The sequence below is a fragment of the Micropterus dolomieu genome, linkage group LG15, assembly GCF_021292245.1.
Source record: "Micropterus dolomieu isolate WLL.071019.BEF.003 ecotype Adirondacks linkage group LG15, ASM2129224v1, whole genome shotgun sequence".
NCBI classification, from domain to species: domain Eukaryota; kingdom Metazoa; phylum Chordata; class Actinopteri; order Centrarchiformes; family Centrarchidae; genus Micropterus; species Micropterus dolomieu.
Genome location: NC_060164.1, coordinates 21,320,067 through 21,341,146, shown reverse-complemented (window position 1 = coordinate 21,341,146; position 21,080 = coordinate 21,320,067). Strand labels below are relative to the sequence as shown.

Genomic DNA, 21,080 nt, shown 5'->3' with positions numbered 1-21,080 from the left:
TTGACTTTGAATTACAAAGTGCAGTAGCTGGTTGGCTGAGGGCCCTTTTTCCATCTCTGGTTAATTTGAAAAAGTAGTGATCATCTCAGCTTGACGCCGCTGGTCAAATAAAAGAAAGAAATGGATGGCCAGATTCTTGGCATAGGGTCTGTAATGGCTGGAAGCCCAGACCTACATGTCTTTGAAGATTTTCCACTATCAGTCTGTTTGACAGCTTTGTCAAGTCTTGTGCATCTGCTCACTTCTGTGTTGATGACTGTGGAACAGGAACTGTTACTAGAAACCTTTGTAGCCATAATTAATTTAACCAACAAGATGTTAAGTCATAAATAAATAACTTACTTGTATATATAACAATGTACCCAGTGTAATTCTATGAAATCTCATGTTGACAAGAAAAGTGACACCTACCGTACTGCCACATTATCTCTGAGATAACAAAGCAAGCACATTTAATGTCAGGTCCAAAAATGTTAGAATTATTCCTCTCCGCAGTTAGTCTGTAAATAAAACTGAACTGCCATTTTGTTTCACTTCATTAATTCAGCCTGACGTGTTATTAGAAAGAGCCCTTATACTTTAGTTTTCAAACATACTAAACAAACAAGATATCATTTATTAATTAGTGAGTTTTAGAGTTCATGGCTAAGTGTTTCCCCTGTTTCCATTCTGTCTAAGCTAAGCTAACCCACCGCTGTCTTTGGCTTCATATTTAGCATACAGACATGAGAGTGATATCTTGTCATCTTACTCTCAGCAAGAAAGTAAATATGTGTGTTTCCCAAAATTCTGAACTGTTTGCTCAAGTCAAAATGGAATCTGTAGCATTTAGCTTGGTAGCTGGCCAGCTACATAGAAATCCCCATTTCAATCCTGCCTACAAAACTCATAAGTGTTCAATTGTTTCTCTAACCTGGGCAAATAGTTTTCACAACACAGACCGATTTGAATACCTGAATGAGTCAGAGATGTGGGCAGCAATTCAAAGGTCTGAATGACAAATTAAAGGACAAAACAAGTTCCTTAGTAATTAGCAAGTAAGTGTCCTAGTAAGGCATGGAACTCTACTGGAGCGATGAACGTCATTCTCCTAAAATATTTCCCCCTCATCTGGTGTTGATGGTGGTTGTCTAACACATTGATACAAAATCTGTGTTCAACTGGGCTGACATCTAGGGATTCAAAAGGCCATGACATGAGATTCATTTTCAAACTCACTTCTTGTGCTCTGTATGGAGGTGTCTGCATTTATCTTGTTCTTCCCCTTAGTTATTAAAGTTTTTCCTGTAATATGTCACTTGTTTCTTCCTGATGCCTTTATTATTGCTCTGCTTTGCTTTATGTTAATTACACAGTGTTATGTTAATTACACACTGTGTCACGTTATTTTGATGTGTTTTGATCTTGCAAGCTCAGATGTGATTAAAGACAATTGCGATGCACCCAAGGGTCTAGATGGCCCTTGGCTTACAAGGCATTGATGATGGGATGTTTATTATTGACAAAAATTATGCAAGGATTTCTTTTTTTGTCTATAGTTTTTCTTTGGGAGATTTTGTATGCATGATGATCAAAGGCTGTAAAACCTTTTAGGACTTAAATGTAGACTATACACAATCTGCCTATCTGCCTTTACACAGCCACATGTAGTCAAAGTCTTATTGCAGGCTGGCTTATTGCCAGCTTCTGTTGTTTTTGTCACTTTTAGTCTGAATTCACACAGCATCATGGGGTGGGGGGGGGTGGGGGGGGTCAATTGCAAAAACAAGGGTATGATCTGGAATACTGAAGTAGAGAGGCCAACACGTAAGACTTTCATTCCCTTCAGCTAAACCAACAGGGTTTGTATTTCACAAAATTCCTCTTCACTGTATAGGCACAAACAACTTCACATTTTGAAGTATGTTGGATTCTATGTATCAAGGCAGGCAGTGTATGATTGTAATTATAAAATGGTTAGGTTACATTTCTTAACTGTGATATAATAAGCGTATACCACAGCCTGTCGTGAGCTATTGCATAAGTGACACGGTTCTATGAGTTGCAAGAGTAGTACCTCTTTCTTTGCTTTCATCACTCTCTTGTGGCACTTCACATCACAACAAGCTATAGACACAACACTGACATTATCACCTCATGAAATCAATATTGCAAATGTGTAAGCAAATAATTGCCCATCAAGCAACATTAGCATTAATTCCTGGTTTGTGTCCTGACAAATGTAAGTCCAATATTCACTCTCCTTTTAACTCTGTTTTGGTCTCTACCAAATCCTAAGGGAAATAGTTTGCACTTTAGCTAAATGATTCATTATGTTCACTAGGGATGCACCGAATGTTCGGCCACCGCAATTAATCGGACGAAAATAGCAAAAAAAAACCACTTTTGGTGTTTGGAAATTTTAACGAAAGATTACGTTGACTAGTCAGCATTGTGGTAGCATTTTAAAGTGTCAGAGAAAGATGCAAAAATTGACATTTGCAGACATTGTTCTGTTGAATTCTCTTCTAGCACATCCACACCATCTGTGCCTGATGTCTTGGAAAAGGCAACAAACAGTCTGACCCGCTTTGAGTGTTTCTGTAACTCCTTTCTGAGAAGGAGATTAAGCTAGCCGCACCTAAATTTGGAGTGCACACGTATTCAAGCCTTTATGGTAAATCCACTGAAATGGACAAGTGCGAGCTGACAGGCAGGTTACTTTACTGGGCAGGTTACTTTACTGGGCCCTCTTGAGCCTCGGACCCACCCACCATAGTCTCTCCAAATCCTGTGGGAAACACTGAGTAAAAAGCACATTTTGACTATTTAATTTATGCAATGGTAAAAAAGGCAATATAAATGGAAAATTGTGAATATACTTGTTCGGTATTCGGCAAATCTTTTTGATTATATTCGGTTTTGGTTTCAGCCAAGAATTTTCATTTCGGTGTATCCCTAATGTTCACCCGCTAGTTGCTAACTTTTTCTGTGTGCAGTATGGTGCTGTACAGGTAGTGTAAATGTTTTTTCACTAAAACCCTACTGCAGCTGAAAACAATGCTATGAGAGCTGTGTGAGTGAACCAAAACAGTAAAGTTGTGGGTCGGAGCAGCTAAAACAATGAGACAGGGATGGTGGGATCATCAAGCAAATGTGCCATTTTATTAAAAGCTGCTAATAGCACTGCACAGTTAGCACAGTTAACTTGTCGTAACTCTGAATGTCTTGTGCACTGATTCATATCTTGTAGGTGTCCACAACAAGGAAATATGCTTACACAGTTACATAAACACACACACTCTTATTCTGTTTCTTGGGGCTGATTTAATTTAGGTGACTAATGACTATAAATACATAGATTTTTGGCATGAACCTGTTTTGTCCCTATGTGGCTTATAAATAAAGTTGAATTGCTTCTCTGTCAATTAAAGACTCCATTCTCTGTAAAAGCTTAAGGCATGGCCATCCATTACTTCTCAAGCCATATCTGGGGACGAGTGAGTTGGAGCTAGACAGTCCCAGCAGCTCCAATCTCTCACAGGTTTGACAGTCATGCACCTCACACCTACACTGTGAAAAAAATACATCATCAATTCCTTCCAGCTGGAAACTGTGCTCTCTCACTCTGCTCCTTCCATCACTCTATAGGCACCCTTCATCCCTGGACCTATTCCCCTGTCCCCACTAGGGGCTCATCTGCACTGAAGGTTAGCACATTGGACTTCTCAGGGGCCTGCTGAAATAATACATCATCCATTTTAATCTACTATGTCACGTTTTCACAAGGGATGCTGGGATACAGAAGCTGTGTGTAATTTGTGCAGAAAACTCACTGTAGCAACGAAAACCGTAATTAAACATACTGGTCGCAGAATGTATCCTGGCTAGCAGTCAATGTGGACCAGAGAATAATTGATGTCTGAAGGGCTATCAACAGGGACTGTGACTGATGCACCTTTCTATTTAGCGAACTCAAGAACAGATTGGTTTCTGTGATCTAATGATAATGCATCTACTGCCTCCGGTTGGACGTGGATACTTGTGTTTCTCAGCCATTCAGGACTGACAATGGCTGCACAATGGGTGTGATGAGTGATTTAGAAACTCAATGATGGCCTGCCAATGATATCTTACAATTATCTTCGTGAGTGTCAAATACTTAATCTAATGTAAAAAACATTCATTCATTCACCAAATCATGAATTTTAGCATGAATTCTCATGTGGGTGGGTTTTTTTCAGCATTTCTAATGAAAGGACTACAAAGAAAAATTGAAGACAACATTTTTACATTTTAAAAAGTAAAACTACTAACTTTCAAACTCCCAAGACAAACACTTATGCTTCATTTTTTGAAGGCCAGTCAGGTGAGGCAATGCAGTTTGTCCCTCCATCACCGGTGCTTTTGTTTGTACCGGTGCCTGACCTTTTCCATAACTGAGTTAAGAGAAAAAGGTCAGTGTCCACCTCTGAAGACAAATGTCACACACTCCAAAAATGCTGAAAGTGTTTGTGAGATACAAAGACACACAGAGACTGGGGAAAAAGACAGGGAGAAATCATGATAGTGATTTATGACAAAAGAATCAAAGCATGACAAGATGAACAATTTAAGGCTACATTTCATAGGGGAAAACAAGACAAACATATTTTGTGCTGGTGTTTTTGAGAAAACTAGACTTCTATTGATTCTTAAATCCTATGAAAAGAATTACAACCATGCAGGTTTTCAGTCAGTTCATCCTTTGTGATACGTTAAGACACAGTGAAGGCAATTGAGCATTCATACAGTAGGTGTGTTCGTTCTTGTGCCGAGGTTAGCATAGTTCTTATCTATGCCCCTGCCCTCGAAATATTTCAAAAACGTGTAGATGGATTTTCATGTAATTAAGGTCAGATATCCTTGGTGCCCAGAGGACAAATCCTAATGACTTTGGTCTAGTCCCACCATTTGGTGACATGCTTGAACAACTACTGAATAGATTGTCATTAAATTAAGTACATAAATTCATGGTCATGGAATTGTGATAACCTGTGATCTCTGAACTTTAGCCACACAGAGCCGCTTGCATGGCTGCAGACTCTCAGTTTCCTGCATATTGTTTGTCTGACTGCCTACAGTGGCAGTAGTCAACTGTGAAGCTGATTTGATCTCTGGACTTCGTAGACATCCTGTTACCCTACCAGTCGAGTCTCAACTAGTATAAAAAATTGTTAGACATTTGAAATACACTTTTGACTTAGCTGAGAAGATCGATACCACTCTTATGTCTGTATGGTACATAGTAAGCTAGGTCTGTAGCTAATTAGCTTAACTTAGCACAAAGACAGGAAGAGAGAGAGCTGCCCTGCACTATGGAGGCAGACATCATTGAAAGCAAAACAATCTGCATGGCTCAACAGAGTAAGGGAGTAAGTGAGAAAATAAGCTTCTTTACAATTTGGGTGAACCGACCCTTTAAATCTCCAGCGATGAGACTTTACCCTTGTGCTACGAAAGTGTTTTGCAGAACAGAACCTCTGAGTTTGATTGACCTTTACTTTGCCATGAAACTGTTGTACAGTCTGACCCATACTGTTATTTCTTTCACAAGAAATTCTGTATCTCAGTAATTAATAAACCAAAGCTTACTTCCATGCACCAAGGACTCGAAGATGTCTGTGTGAACAGTGACTGCTTGTTGTGTATTATCTTTTGTAATGAGGAGTGTACAGTATAAAACTGATAGCACTGCAGCAGTAGAAACTCTGAAATGCAAATTCACCATTTTCTTAGCACACATTCTGGAGTCTCTGCAGTAAAATCTCAAGAACATCATCTTGTGTTTTGATAATTAATAAAAGGTCATTATCGCTTTAACAGATACAACAGCCATTATCATGCACTCCTCATCTACTTTCTCTCACTCTCTCTCTCTCTCTTCATACCCACACCCCCATATCCACTCAATGCAGCTGTTCCCATTGATCCCAGCCAGGCTCTCAAATCAATAAGTCAATGATAGTCCAATTAAAATGACATGAGAGCCATGCTGACCATGAGGAGACCTGAGCCCACGTTAACCAACCCAATCAACCCTGTGTTGCTCCATTCACTCTCAGCCTGTTAAAGACCTTCTCTAGCCTTTCAGTTGGTAGCACAATGGTTGCATATGACACACACAACAGTGCTACATGCACTGTCTAAGCAAAAGAATGTCTTTGTCAGCTCTGAAACTGTGAGTATTTAGATACGTGCAGCATTGAGTGGGTGGAAGACAGTGGAAAGACTTAAAGACATTTGTTTGCTGGTTCAGCATAGGAATGAGGGAAATTAGTTTATCGCTTTAGCTTCTTTTGTCCCCTTTTAGAGTCTGCCCTGTTCAGAGGGCATCTGTTTTCCTGTAAAAGAGAAGCGACAAATTGAGACAGGTTTGCCCTAAATTTGGAAACAAATCAACATTTTTTTCATACTCACTTTTAATTGTAACAATACCAAACCTACCTGCACTCATTGCAGACTTTGGTTCTTTTTCTTTTTCTACCTTATTCTCTGACATCAGGCAGTATTCTTAATACTTTCTTAAATCCGCAAAAGATTTTTTTTGACATATCAAATAATTACTGAGGTGTATGCGAACTGAGTATAAAAACCCTTCTCGGATTAGCTGGAAAATGCATCGTCACAAAGCTGGGCTATTTTTCTGAGCTCAAGTCAAGTGGACTTTTTAGAGATGTGTGGTTCTCACTGGACAGCAGTAAAATTACAACCTTAAACATCTACAGCAACAAAATGCAACATACACATTAATGCAGCAGTAATATTAATCCAGAAACATTATATATAATAGTAACACACTGCATAATATGTACTTTTGATACCTTAAGAGCATTTTGCTGATATAACTTATATACCTCAAGTAAAGTTTTGAATGCAGGACTTTAAGTTGTAGTGGATTATTTTCAAAGTGTGGTATTAGTACCTTTACTTAAGTAAAGGATCTGAATAATTCTTCCACCACTGAATATCTGATTGCACAGTTGTGCTATTAGTTTTCTGCAATTGCCTGTGCCCACCATATGTGTCCACTACACAGACATACAGACAAAACACACATTCTTTCACAATAGGAGAGGCATTACATAAAATATAGAAATATAAATATTTAATATATTTAATCTGGTTTTATCTCTTTGCTTTTATCATTTTATAGCACTACTTTTAACAGTATTTTATTGGCCCCATGTTTGATGATTCTACTCACACTTGATTTAATTCTGTCATCTTTTCCTTATAGAGCACTTTGTATCTTCTATACAGGGTAAGTTTATTATGATTATTATTGTTACTATTCTGCAGAGTCTACTATTCCTTCCACCACACACACATACACACAAAAATACAAGCAACATAAATTCCTAAAAAAACCGTACACCTTTCAACCCTCCTCCTTTACAATTTCTATACTTTCTAAACGGAACTGATACTCCAAACTATAATCATGATATCACTCTAACAATATGCTCCTGCTGGTGTAGCAATACATGAGATATGTGTTATTTATTGACTACAGAACTCTAGCTATCGCTGAGTTCTCGTCTTACAAAAAAGTAGATGTTTTTGTAGAGCCCTGCATTTTTCTCCACTCATCCGACCATCTGATGGCGTTTCCTGCCACTGCTCTCCTCTGCATATCTATGATAGCGAGTGTATCCTATTGCCATCGGTCACGTCACTACCAAGTACACTTCACTGCTTGTGCATGTGTTGTGTGTGTGACTCCATGTGTTTATGGTGATATCAGCAGGATGTTCAAATACACTGGCTCAGCTGGTGAATAAAGACAGAGAGGACGCTTTACTGAGTACCCACACACACACACGCACGCACACACACACATACCCACTCAAGCGGACATATCCTTTGCGGGCCAAAAGTGTTTCATTAGAGCTCTGCCAGTCAAGCTGCTTGGGCTTGATCCCTTGACAAACCACAGGCCTCGGCTAAACTACCACGATGGCAGGGAGCAAAGAAAGGCAGAGAGAAAGCGTTAGAGAGGGAGACGGTCATTTCACAATAAGAGCTTAGTTCCCTGTCTCCTCTTGTTTATTCGACCGGCCTTTTGATGGTCGAGAGAGAACATTATCAGCAGCTTAAAAACGGGATATCAGCCAACATCATCATCATCATTATCATCATCATCAAAGCAATATGTCCTCTATTTGATTTGTTAAGGAACTGTTTAGATTGACTGTAGAAACTAATGAGAAAGATGTCTGTGTGGTAACAAAAACTCTACTCAAACAGAGGCATTCACAAATACACATGAAAACAAGCATACCCAGCACAACTGAGTTGCGTAGACATAATTCAGGACCAAAACTCTTCTTCCTTTTTTCCTGTGTCAAAGTCAGAGTTATTTTTTATAGCCGAATAAAGTTATCACCTTGGGGACAGAGACAAGAACTGTTCTCCTTAAGGGGCTTCGGCACAATATCTGCAGTGTAGCTAAAATAAAGCTGAGCAACAACTCTTCACCATGACCCTTTTTCAGAGTCCCTACAACTTTTTACGAACTTTGTGAAGTACAGTATTTTTCTGTCTGTGCAGCTCTGTTTCTGCGTGTGTCTATCTTACTGTATTTAAACCCCGCAGCAGCTCTTTGACAATGTGTCAGCTGACAGGAACTATACATATGTGTGTTTGTTTACTGGACCTGGTATGAGTGGCTTAAGCTGATGATACACAGGGCAACTTTTTCAGCAATATTGCTGGGCAATCGTGCTAGTGGCAAGTACGACTATGTTTTGAACAGATAGGGGCGGTGCGGGGCAGGTGGCGGAGTGGTGGGGGAAGGGGATTACGGTAGTAATCTTTACTCATTACTATTGACGACAACGTTGCCCTGCACGATTGCTCTAAAAGTTGCCCTGTGTATCATCAGCTTAAGTGTCTTGGTGTCTGTGTAATGCTCTCAGCCTATACTAACCCACCGTGTGTGTTTGTGTTTGTATGTATGTGTAAGGATTACGCCGTTCCAGATGCCTCTTCACTTGTTTAGTTTATGGTAGTTGATTAAAAGACAGAAATTTTGACATCAAGAAATTATTTTCTGATGAAGACTTGGTGTTGAAACATGGCTCTAGGCACAATGATGCCAATCCGTCAGTCCATCACTTTGGTCCAGACTGAAAAATCTCAACAACTATTCCATGAAAATGTGTACAAACACATACAGCATGGCATCAAGAGGATGAAGTCTACCGACTTTTACTCTACTGCCACCATAAGGTTGACAAGTTTGGGTTTCAGTGAAATCTCTCAGCAACTATTGGATGGATTACCATGAAGTTTGGTGCACACATTCATGTCCCCCTCAGGGTGAACTATAATAACTTTGGCAATGACTTCACTTATCATCTAGTGCCATCATCAGGTCAAAATTTCTATTAATTGGTTAATTACAAAGTTGCTGACTAATAATTAGTTCTTACTAAAGAGGCACTTGGCACCGTCTATCCTTTACTGAAGAACAGTCTATACTGTCAGTCATTTGCTTTAGCTTGATGCTGCGCTTTACCTTGAGTGAGTTGAGGTGTATGAATTTTATTGGGTGTACGGCCCTGACAGTGTGTCAGCCTTCTGCGTCCTTCTTTCCCTCATGCAGGCACCACAGATGTTAATGCTCACAGTAATGAGCTGGCACATAACGAAGTTAACACCAGATAACATTAAAACCTTTGACTCTGACTTTTCTGCTCTTATAGTAACACCGCCACACAAACCTTTACCACCTGCACATTATCTGCAGTCCTGCTGAGCCCCATCCTGATGCGGCCAATGAAAAGTACGAGTTTTTAATGGCATGTAAAATTGACAGAGATGGTCAGAGAGAGCAACATCAGTTACCATAACCTTGGAAATGTTCAGACCCTTGAAGTTGATTAAATCAGTGTGCCACTTATTATGTGTGGACTCATGTCATGTCATGTCATGTCATATGCTGAGTCAGTCCATAGTTATGAAGTCCCAGCAGTGACCAGCTCTTTTGTCTGCTCAGTGAACTCCAAAAGGGTGAAGAGGGAGAAAGGGTCACTGATGAGGGTGACTTGGATGGGGTTGGGGGAGTGTGGAGTTGAAAAAGGTGAATCCTCACAGGTGGTTGTTGGTGAGGGGGGTGGAGACTCTTCTCGCACGACACCCATGATTAAAGCTCTCTTCAGGCGGCGGCTGATGTGCCTCTCCTTTAAGGTCTCTGCCACACCATGTTATGTTATGTTATGTTATGTTTTCTTCTTGTTTTGATTCCTCTTGTCTCTTGTCCTTGAACAGATGATGAGATGCAGGGTGTAAAATGTATTCAGCTGAACAATTCCAGACATTGTTTAGGCAAAGTCCATCAGACTTAAAAGAAAAGGTGTCTGCAGTACCAGAAAAAGTTGAAATTTGTCAATAAAATGTACTGAATGGATGGTACATGCAGTTGAGAGCTATGGGTTCAATGCCAACGATCTGCTGAAGCTCTCAACTTCCTCCCACTGGTGGTAGAGAGTTCAAAAGATCAATAAAGTCCAGTGTCAGCATTACAGACTGTTGTTTTACAACATCATTGGTCCATATGAGCAGTATGATGTTTTTGAATGTGCAGCTACAATATGCAGGATTATTTCTGCCAAGTCAGAGATCATCAGTTTTTCCCTGTAGCCTTTTACTTTCTGATTTACTTTTCCTTCTATGTAAAGATGATGGGTTTCCCGGGTCATCAGATAGAGATGCAGGGGCCTGCATCAGTTCTCCAGTTGCACACTATAGTTGTTTGGGGCTAACTCTTCCTTTGGAAGCTGTCCACAGCTGTGTCCTCCTAAGAACAGGGGTTGAAGGGCTGGATGATAATGCAACGGGCTGGTCTGCATTATCTCTCTGCCTGTTAATCGTCCACACAATTCCCAGGGAAACGATTTACTCTTAGGCTTTACTCCAAGATAGCTCCTGGGAGGACTACCACTTTGAGATTTATTAGTCAGTACACAGTCCTACTGTTTCTTGGTAGTCTTGTTGGTGCTATTTGCAGTTTGTTAGCATGCGTAGTGTTGTTCCCACATAGTCCATTCACTTCCATGTTCCCTTCTAACCAGACGATTTTGGTTTAAAGAATGCAAGCAGAAGTATTGTTAAAGTTTAGTGATACCAGGCTGTGTGTAAAGCACTTTGTACATGACACTGATGCAGTATATAAATCAACTTGAATTGCAAATGGAATATTATCTTTTCATAATGTAAGCATAACAATGGCTCAATTATATTGGCCCAAGTTGCCCAAAGCCATACCATTGAGGCAACATGTATAATAAAACTGGAACACCTAAAAGGAACACAGCCAACATTAATGGATAGGTTCACAACTCCAAAGTTAACGTGAGGTTTCAGTAGCCTGAATTGGACAAAATCAATTGGGTGTAGTTCAAGCTGTATTAGTACAAAATTCACTCCTTTTGTTTACATGGACAGTGTTTTCATGCTCAGCGGCAGTGGAGGAATAGTAACAGAGGAGATTTCATAGTTAAAAGACAGTAACTTTTGGCGGATACTTGATGCGTCTAACTCAACCTACTGAAGCCTCATATAAAAAACTTTTTACACAGGACAAGAACAGTGGATTTAGTTTCCCATCTCTTAAATTGAAATTGTATTAGGAAGGGATCATCTCCTACTGGCCAGTATGAACAGGAGGAATGATTACAGGGACCAAAAACGGGTTTCAGTGTACATATACATGTATAGTATTACATTTTATTGTGTAGCACTTTGTGATTTTTATCTGTGAAAGGTGCTATACAAATAAACTTTACTTACTTACTTACTTACTTACTACAGTATGCACCTGACAACTGTTTGTAGACTGTACCTATTTTTAATAATGGCTGCATCTCATGTACTTCTGCCAGTACTAGGTCCTTGATAGGTCACTGGTACGGCACTTGAATGCAACAGAGCCAAAGTTAATGTTCCACATGTGCTATTCCTCCTATGACTTGCTGTGTAAAAAGTCTAAAATACCAACTTTTGACCTCTGTGTGCACAACCACTGTTCATATTAAAGATTTTCTTCAAGATAACAGCATGTCGTTTTTGACAAATTGATAATCCCTCCACATGTTGTATCCACAAGTTAATTTAAGTGAAATTAATGTAGCTGTTAATTGCACAGTGACACTAGCTTAATGAGAACTGAAGCTGTCACAGTCCCGAAATAGATGAGCTCTCTCACTCTCTGTTGTACAACACACTGAACTATCAGAGACATGAATGCGACTAATGAGCTCGTACACACTGAATATCAAGGACAAACATGTGTATTGGAGACTCTTAAGTAGGTGCTAGGTTTACAGCTGGGCAAAATGTATACCACTGGTTTCACAACGATCCCATCTGTCACGCAGGCAACAGCTATAAAATGGTGAAATTATACTGATGCATTATCCGTAGTGAAATTTAACCTGGCTCACCCTTATCTCATAACAATCAATTTAATGCAACACATGATATACATATTTATATAAATGTGTATGGAGTAGAGATGTAAATATATTATGTCAACATACTCTTCTCTCTTATGCATCCAATGTAATAAAGGCCCATCCATAATTGTTTAAATGTTTTTATAAAGCAGACTGTGGGTTCTCTGCAAAGATCTTGTAATGTTCTAAGAGGTGCAAAGGAGAAAGGTTTGCACTCTGCTCTCACTGTTAGGCCCCAAATAAATAATTCAAGTTTGAGCAATATTTTGTAGATTGAACAGTGCCATAAAGGTAGATTAGAGGGTGGAGCTGCTGGTTCCAGAAATATGACAATGCAGCTGGTGTGTTTAACCCACACACTTAGTCTACCACACACACACACACACACACACACACACACACACACACACACACACACACACACACACACACACAGTGAATTTCACTGACTGAAACATTAGACAGAAAGAAAGTTTGCTACTTCTTCTCTGTTTCTGGACAAGGCTTATTTTCTGGGCTTCTGGAAGAAACCCAGGGGGGAAATGAGCCTGTGCTCCTCTGGCTTTGAAGTTTCAGATCTCAATAACATCTTGAGTGATGCTGGACTGAATTCTGAATTCGATCAGGACATTTTAAGTGATGCTCTGATTCAAGTGAGGTCACTTACTGTGAAACTTTAGCTAACGCCATCTAGTGAAAGGAGGCTCCTGTGTATTTGTGTCGTTGGTCCAGTTGTTCAAGAGTGTGATTTTTTTTTTATAGTACAGCAAAATTAATAATGTGGTTAAGGTGGTATATGAATGTATAATGCTTTTTAAATATTAAGCAATTAGGACAAATTTTCCTAAACTTAGCAAGGTGGTTTTAGTTAGCTTAAATCCAACCATACTGTATCTTAACCATGTGGAAAACCACAGGTGTAATTATAGCAGAAATATTTATTGGTTTGAATTAGAAAGAGATGCTGAAAAAGAATCTCACAAAAGCGCCTCTGGTTATTAGACTATTTCAACAATGCCTGTACAATAAGAGTTCAATTTAATTCAAGGATTTAATATTATTCTTTTGCAAAGCTTGTCAATAGCTTGTGTCTGGTTACAAAACAAATAAATCATCCTGTTGCGCATCATGCTGCCAAAATGTTACTTTGACAGCATATTAAACTTTGAGCAGCTCTCAGAGTGACAGCCAACACAGCAGAAACCAATTTTCTATAGACATCGATTGCATAGTGCGTTTTAATTTCTTTTAGCATTTTCTTCCAGCAGAGATCATGTGATAATGAGAGGCATTCTCCACAGTGCAGCTATGTTGACAGCCTGCCAGCTTTCTGGCATACTCAGCATACGGGTAGCAGTCTGAGTGCTGTCCTGAAGTGACAGGATCAGGAAGACATTATATGACAATCAGTCCACAGGGCATTTTGAAAAAATAGATCTACATTTGTGCAATGCATTTTGAAAGTGCATTATAAGTATACATTCAAAGACATAACAGGTACCTACATAAACACACTCCACACATGTGCCACTATAGTGCAGTAATAAACATGTACATCACCATAATGTACATACAGCAGAAACAACATATAGTTCAAAGTACTCAAAGAGCACACATTTCTGCAAAAGCAGCAATCTTCCAAATATGTTGCAGTATTTTGATAACAGCAAATTTATTTGTATCTGATTATGGATCTGGATCAAAATAAATCAGTCCAGCAAAGGTAAAATATAATAAAGCTGAGTGGCTGGACTGAATTTTAGGAATAATTCCAGTGCTGGGCTTTGTTGCCTCAATACCTGAATGTTAAGTTCTTAAACACTTAATCTGCTCCTGGAGCAAATCATGCAGAATTCAAATATTTGTCCATGGGTTCCATCATTGGAGTATGGTATGTTAGCTGTCTACCACTTTCCCACTGAGAATGGCAACAGATTATACCAGAGAAGGAGAGAAGAAGGAAGTCTAATACAACTCTGAAGACAACATGCACTGATTCAGACCACTCTAACCCTGAACTCTAACCTTCAATGTGAACGAGCCTCTTCAAGCAGTGAGGTCTGACCAGAATGACCCATCTCTGCAGAAATATCATGCACAGTGAATGCAGTGACTCTGTATCCATCCCACTGTTTTTGTCTAACATGCAGCAGCCAGTAGTTTGGTTGCCATGGATACCATTTCAGGTGTTTTTGGGCTCTACTTTCTGCTGGCGCTTGGCTCCATGGTCTGACGGCTTGTGGGTCTGTTTGTGTGTGTGGTGTGTGTGTGTGTGTGTGTGTGTGTGTGTGTTTCATGAGCACTGATGTGACAGTGTGTGTCTGTGCACCAAGCATACTGATGCTGTCTGTGAGCAGAATTACAAAATACTCCCTTTTCTCTCTGCCACACCACAATTTTGCTCTGTAATCTACTTCTCCCCATGTCCTTCTCTTCTCTTCTCTTCTCTTCCTCACAGTGCCACCCCTCCCAACCTTTCTTTACTCTGCCTTTTTGATCTCTCTTCATTCCCTTCACTATACCTCACCCTCTTCTCTCCCCTACTCGCCACAGATAGATTTCAGGCAGTGCTCTGTGCATCCAGGGTGAAAGACTGATGGGACCAGGAGACAGAGAGAGACATGGACAGAATAACACAATCAGAGAAGAAGACGGAGGATAAGAAGGAGTAACGGTAAAGGGAGAACCTAGCTGTAAAGGTATTGCCTGATTTACAGTTGTCCAAGATTATCTTATGGCACACACTGGATGAAATCCTGTGGTTTGCAATGATCAATGATTCATTCTAAAACAGCCAATGAGATCTAGCCGGTCATTTCGCAGTGAGGTGAAACTGGGTGAACTTAGTCTAGCTGTCCTCCTCCAGCATTCTGATTTGATTTGTGTTACGATGAAGTGTGCCATGAAATTAAAACTCGTCTTCAGTTAAAGGGATATTCCTCCCTTTTAAGTGACACAAATTCTTGGACACTGTTTCTGGATGCAGTGTGTAAGGCATGCTAACTTTTAAGACAAACCTAGATTACCTTTTATTACTTTTACTTTAATACTGGAGTTTTTAAAGGTTGAAATCAAGTGAAAATCTGATAAGAATATATGAGCTGATCAGCATTTTTTTTTTACCATAACACTTACAGTAATACACTCAAGGATCCCTTAAAGTAGTGTTTTTTCAAAGATATGTCGTTAACTAGACATTTTACAGTTGAAAAATTAACTTGTTGTCAGTGATCTCTGTTGGAAAAACAATAAAACACTGTTTCTAAATGACCTCAGTCATATTGACAATTCTGTGCTGCAATGTCATGTTAATTGTCAGCCAACATACACCCAACATCGCAACCCTGTCTCCTAGAAATTACATTTCTTTACTGTATTTGTATAGTGCCTTTCTGACCACGCAAAGCGCTTTTACACTACATCCACTCACATTTATACAGTCAGTGCTTAAACAGAAACTAACATTCACACACATTCTGCAGGAGCCAGGGATTGAACCACCGACCTTCCGATTAACTGCTAACCCGCTCTAGCTACTGAGCCACAGCAGCCTACTTTACTACATTATACTACACTATATACTTTTTTGCAATATGCTAACATCAGTCAATTTATTGTTAGGCTCTAATTACTTTTCATAACTAGTTACCGGATGTGTATGAGATCAAATCTTACAGGGAAATGCACCAACATCAAAGGTGAGGGTTACACTTTGTTTATATAAACTTTACATTAGCATTATTTTCAAATAAATGTATTTATTTAATAATTCAGTCATGAATCCATATTAAATCGTAACACAACATTATGTGAAACTACACTTTCAGCTCCTGTGGATGTTTGATACATTTAAGCAAACTATGCACTGGACAATGTGTTTTTTAGTTTCACTACCCATGCTTTTTTCAAGAAATTCGAAGATGGATGTATTCCCCTATCTTTTTATGGAGTTGATATATTATACCAGCATTACAGATAAAAAAAGCGATATAAAAAAGAAATTATTCTGACTCTGGCTAAGCAGGAACAAATGTGAAATTCCTCAAAAATTATCCCTTTGACATAATCATATCCTGAGTGTGTGAGACACAGCCCATATTTTTTTGTATGATCAATTTAATCAATTTTAAATATACACATTGCGTAGGTGCCGCAAAATGATGTAGTATAACCACATAAATACACCAACCACCATTTTTACACTACACAGAAAGGTAGAAATTACATTATGAATGGATACATAAATAAATAAATGAAAGACAGCTATGAACCAATTTCTATCCCACTGCCAAATAAACAAAAAGAAAAAATAAATTATATCTCTCATAAAAAGTTAAAAAGTCTTGCTGTCTCTGCATAGCACACACACACACACACACACACACACACACACACACACACACACACACACACACACACACACACACACACACACGCAGTTTAAAAAGCCACTTGGGTGTGAAGCACTTGCAGCCAAAGAACATCACAGTCACAACACCTGACACTTCCAGTGCGAAACATTATTACTTTCTCATCTACAGTACACAGCTCGAGAGCACAATATTATTAGAGAGATAGAAGATGCACAGATAGATAGATAGATAGATAGATAGATAGATAGATAGATAGATAGATAGATAGATAGATAGTAATGAAAGTAAGACAGCAACTAAATCAATTCATGGTAAGGAGAGCTCACCTTCATGACGCACCCCTCTGTCGCTAGTCCACTCTAAAACACGTGCTTCTCCGGATGGGTGTGATGACAGAAACAGAAAAGGCATGTGTCTGTGTGTATGAGCTGCAAAATGTGCTGCTTCCCCTCTTCCCCTGGAGTCAGGGGATGGCAGTCGCTCTCCCTCCGCAGCAGAAATGTATGTGTTGGTGTTTGTAAATGCACGTGTATGTGTGTGAGATGAGAGCGTGTGTGTGTCGGAGATGGAAAGTGCTGATCCTCCCTGCCTCTCCTGCCACTGATATGAATGAAAACTCTAACACAAAAGGACACACCTACATCCTAACATGATCTATCTATCTATCTATCTATCTATCTATCTATCTATCTATCTATCTATCTATCTAGCCTCTACTAACACTTTTTCTACCATCTGGCTCTCCTCTCTTTTCTGTTATGTTTCCTGTCCACCCTTATCCACCCTGTCTCACTTTCCTCCTCTCCTCTCGTCTCACCATATCATGTGTTCCTCCTTCTAACTATGCCTCCCTCCCTCTATCTCCCCACACTCTCCCTCTAATAGAAAGCTCACATTTCTCTGTTCTCCCACATAGACGCAGAAAGAATGAGGGAAGAGAGAATAAATAGATTGTCTGGATTTCCTCTTTTTTCCCTGTCCAGCCCTACTCGTTTCCTTCGCCCTAAACTGTGCATGGTAGTGAGCTGTTCTGCCCTTGTGCCTGTTTTTAAGAAATCTCCATGTGATTAAAAACAATACTAGCTGATTTTGTTCAGAAATTTTCTTATTTATGCAGAGGCACAGGTAAAAATCATAGTGCACCACTCACTCACAAACATTCATACAGTAATTTCATTCATTCGAGTATTACAAAGTATTATATCAGGCTATATCTACAGCCTTACATTTATTTTGTTTTATTCCCCTGTCTCTGTTTGATCAAATGTGATGCAGTCAAAAAGTGTGCAATAACTCAGGGCACACACACACACACACACACACACACACACACACACACACACACACACACACACACACACACACTAAGGCATCCACTTTCCTGTTCATATTTGCTACTCAGACAAAGAGCTGTAGTCTACAGAAAGAGATGCTACATGGTGTTCGAGAATGAATCTCAGAGTTCAGTGCCATCAAGTGCAGATATCACAAAGTAATTCCCTGAGGTTAACTTCACACCTTTCAGTATGCAACAGTAATATTGGCTGCACATTGAAATGCAATGCATCTCCTGTTCACATGCAGAGTAAGGATAGTAAATCTTTTAAAGTCAGTCTGCCCTGCAGCTGTGTACTGGCATATGGTGGCCAACAGAGGGTGCTATTACACTTAAGGAGTCAGACAATGTATTACAATGGTAGAAGGGAAGAGAAGAGAAGACAAGACAAGAGAAGAGAAGCAGGCTTGGATTACAGTTTTTCTCACTTGCTTTAGTACATTTCTCAGATCAGAATTGAAATAATCAAAACTACTTGTTCATTCTTCACATCATCTCGTCACTTGTGCACATCATAAAAGCAATTTCTCATTGTTTTGAACATATTCCACATACTTTGACACACTGAAGCAAATGATTATGTACAACTGTCTGCTGTTTCCTACGTTATCAATTGGTTATGTTATGCTAATCCCAATGAATTATACCGGTTCTCTGTTGAATAGTCTTACCCCCCAAAACATCTGTAAACTGTACATAACTCTCTCACTCATACAAATGCTTGTTGCTTACTCTATTTTTTTGTCAGTTGTCAGCCAGTGTCATTGTATTATAGAAATACAATTATAAACTCTGGGATAGCCTGGGGATTGGTAGAAATCTAACGTGTGAGGCCTAATGTCAGTCAATCATCATTTGTAAGACTGTTTAACTCACTAGTGTCTGTGCAAAATTGATATACACTTTACTCAGCAAACTTTCACAAATCACTTGCAAGACTACAAGGATGACCTTTAGCTCAAGTTTAAGATTGTTCATGTTAAAACATCCACTTAGATTATCCTAACTCATATACTAACTCCATGTAAATAGTCCTGACTCTTAACAGAACAGAAATGCTAAAAGGTGGACTCATCCTAAAGCATTTATCTCATCCATGCTTGTCTAATGTATAATATGTATCTGCATGTCTCATTTAGCTTTTCTATCTGCTGTGACTGCCTCTGAACTCTGAAATGTCTCTCTCTGCATGCGTCTTTGTGCTCCACATCAGAGGAGTTTTCATCCCTGAAGGGATACTGGGTCATTACAGTAGCAAAGAGCTGGTTATTAATAAATATACAACAAATAAGATGCATTTAGGACACAAGAACATCTTCATGCAAACTTCAGAAGTAGGAGCTCTCACTATAGTGCCTATTTTACAGATGCACAGAACAAAAATCTGTGGCTAATATGATATGTGAAATGATCCGTGTTGCATGTAAGACATTCATTTCCAAGTGCAGGATGTGTCCGTTTCTCTACACACCAAAACAAGATCGTGTGTTTGTTGTTTGTCACAGGTGTCTGACACCCATCCGTAGAAATTGGAGAGATTTTGTTTATTGTATTGTATTGTAGAACTATGAGTTTCTAGCTGACTTGGCACAGCTCCCAACAAAGAAAAAGGGAGACTCTACTTGGCCCTGTCTTATATTGACAGGTAGGTAGGTAGGTGTGAGTGTGTGTGTGTGTGTGTGTGTGTGTGTGCGTGTGTATAAACAACTGGCTCAGGTCATTTCACAGCCAGTCTTCAGGTATCAGCTCCAGCACTCCTTTGGCAGGTCGTAAGGCAGGTGGTGGGGAGCCTTCAGATGCTGGGCTTCATGAAGCGTCAAGCTGCGCGCTCCCTCTGGTCAGTGTCAGCTCGCACTGTTAGATGCAAAGCAGTATGCTGAGCTGTTTTATAAAAAAATTTTTCACCTGTTTTCTGCCTGCTGTACACTATTTGGAGTTTTGCAATATTCACATCCACATCACTAAATGTTTTCACTGAATCTGTGAAGCTCCAGAACTGGTGGATGTTAGATAAATATGTAAATTGGTATGTGGTTTATTTCACAGGTTGTTAAATTTACAACCAACCAAGTCAGAGCCACAGTGACTATATATTCCTGTCACCACATGAATCTCTGCAGTATTGCAGTACTAACACATCACAATCAGGACAAGGTAGGGTCACTCTAACGCCATCTTAGTTAAGTTTACTACCACTGTGGATGTAAACATGTATATCTATACATATTTGTTATTACTATTATTATTCCTCTTCTTATTCTCCCTCTGTATTGTTCGATAATGTATCTGATGTACTCTGGGCCTGGCTATATTGAATTTGGTGTCTTGTGAGCCCACCTGGGCATAATTGTTGTTGGGCCCCATTTGATCTCTGTTTTCAACAGCTCCCTATCTACTGGTTGTGTCCCTGATTATTTTAAAACGGCTTGCGTGAACCCACTTTTAAAGAAACCTGGTTTAGATCCCTCCCTCCCACATAATTTTAGACCAATTTCAAAACTGCCTTTTATTGCAAAGATTCTAGAAAGAATTGTGTCCAAACAGCTGCTCACTGTGCTGGAAAATAACAAATTATTTGAAAAGTTTCAGTCTGGTTTTAGGAAGTACCACAGCACTGAGACTGCCCTGCTTAAAGTCACCAATGACCTTTTAATGTCTGCTGATGAAGGTATGTGCTCAGTCCTGGTCCTCCTGGACCTTAGCGCTGCTTTTGACACCATTGATCACAACATCATGTTAGACAGACTGAGGCACTGGGTGGGGATCTCTGGTACTGCTCTAGAATGGTTTTCATCCTACCTGTCAAATAGGAAGTTTTGCGTGTCTGTAAACAACTATGTCTCTTCATTCTGTCCAGTTAAATATGGTGTGCCTCAGGGGTCGGTCTTAGGA

The 21,080-nt window shown here is 39.5% G+C and overlaps 1 protein-coding gene across 2 annotated transcripts in view; it reads right to left on the bottom strand.

Moving 5' to 3' along the window:
• Window positions 1–21,080, bottom strand: part of LOC123984138 (inactive phospholipase D5-like) — a 68,827-nt gene that overhangs the window by 36,488 nt on the left and 11,259 nt on the right. The window contains exon 1 of one of the 2 annotated variants that reach the window (XM_046070846.1): window positions 17,179–17,380. The exons of the other annotated variant lie outside the window; for it this stretch is intronic. Within the exon in view, the coding sequence (XP_045926802.1) occupies window positions 17,179–17,184 (6 nt within the window). The 5' untranslated portion in view covers window positions 17,185–17,380. Of the gene's footprint in view, window positions 1–17,178; window positions 17,381–21,080 lie in introns of those variants that run through there. 2 annotated transcript variants of the gene reach the window in all.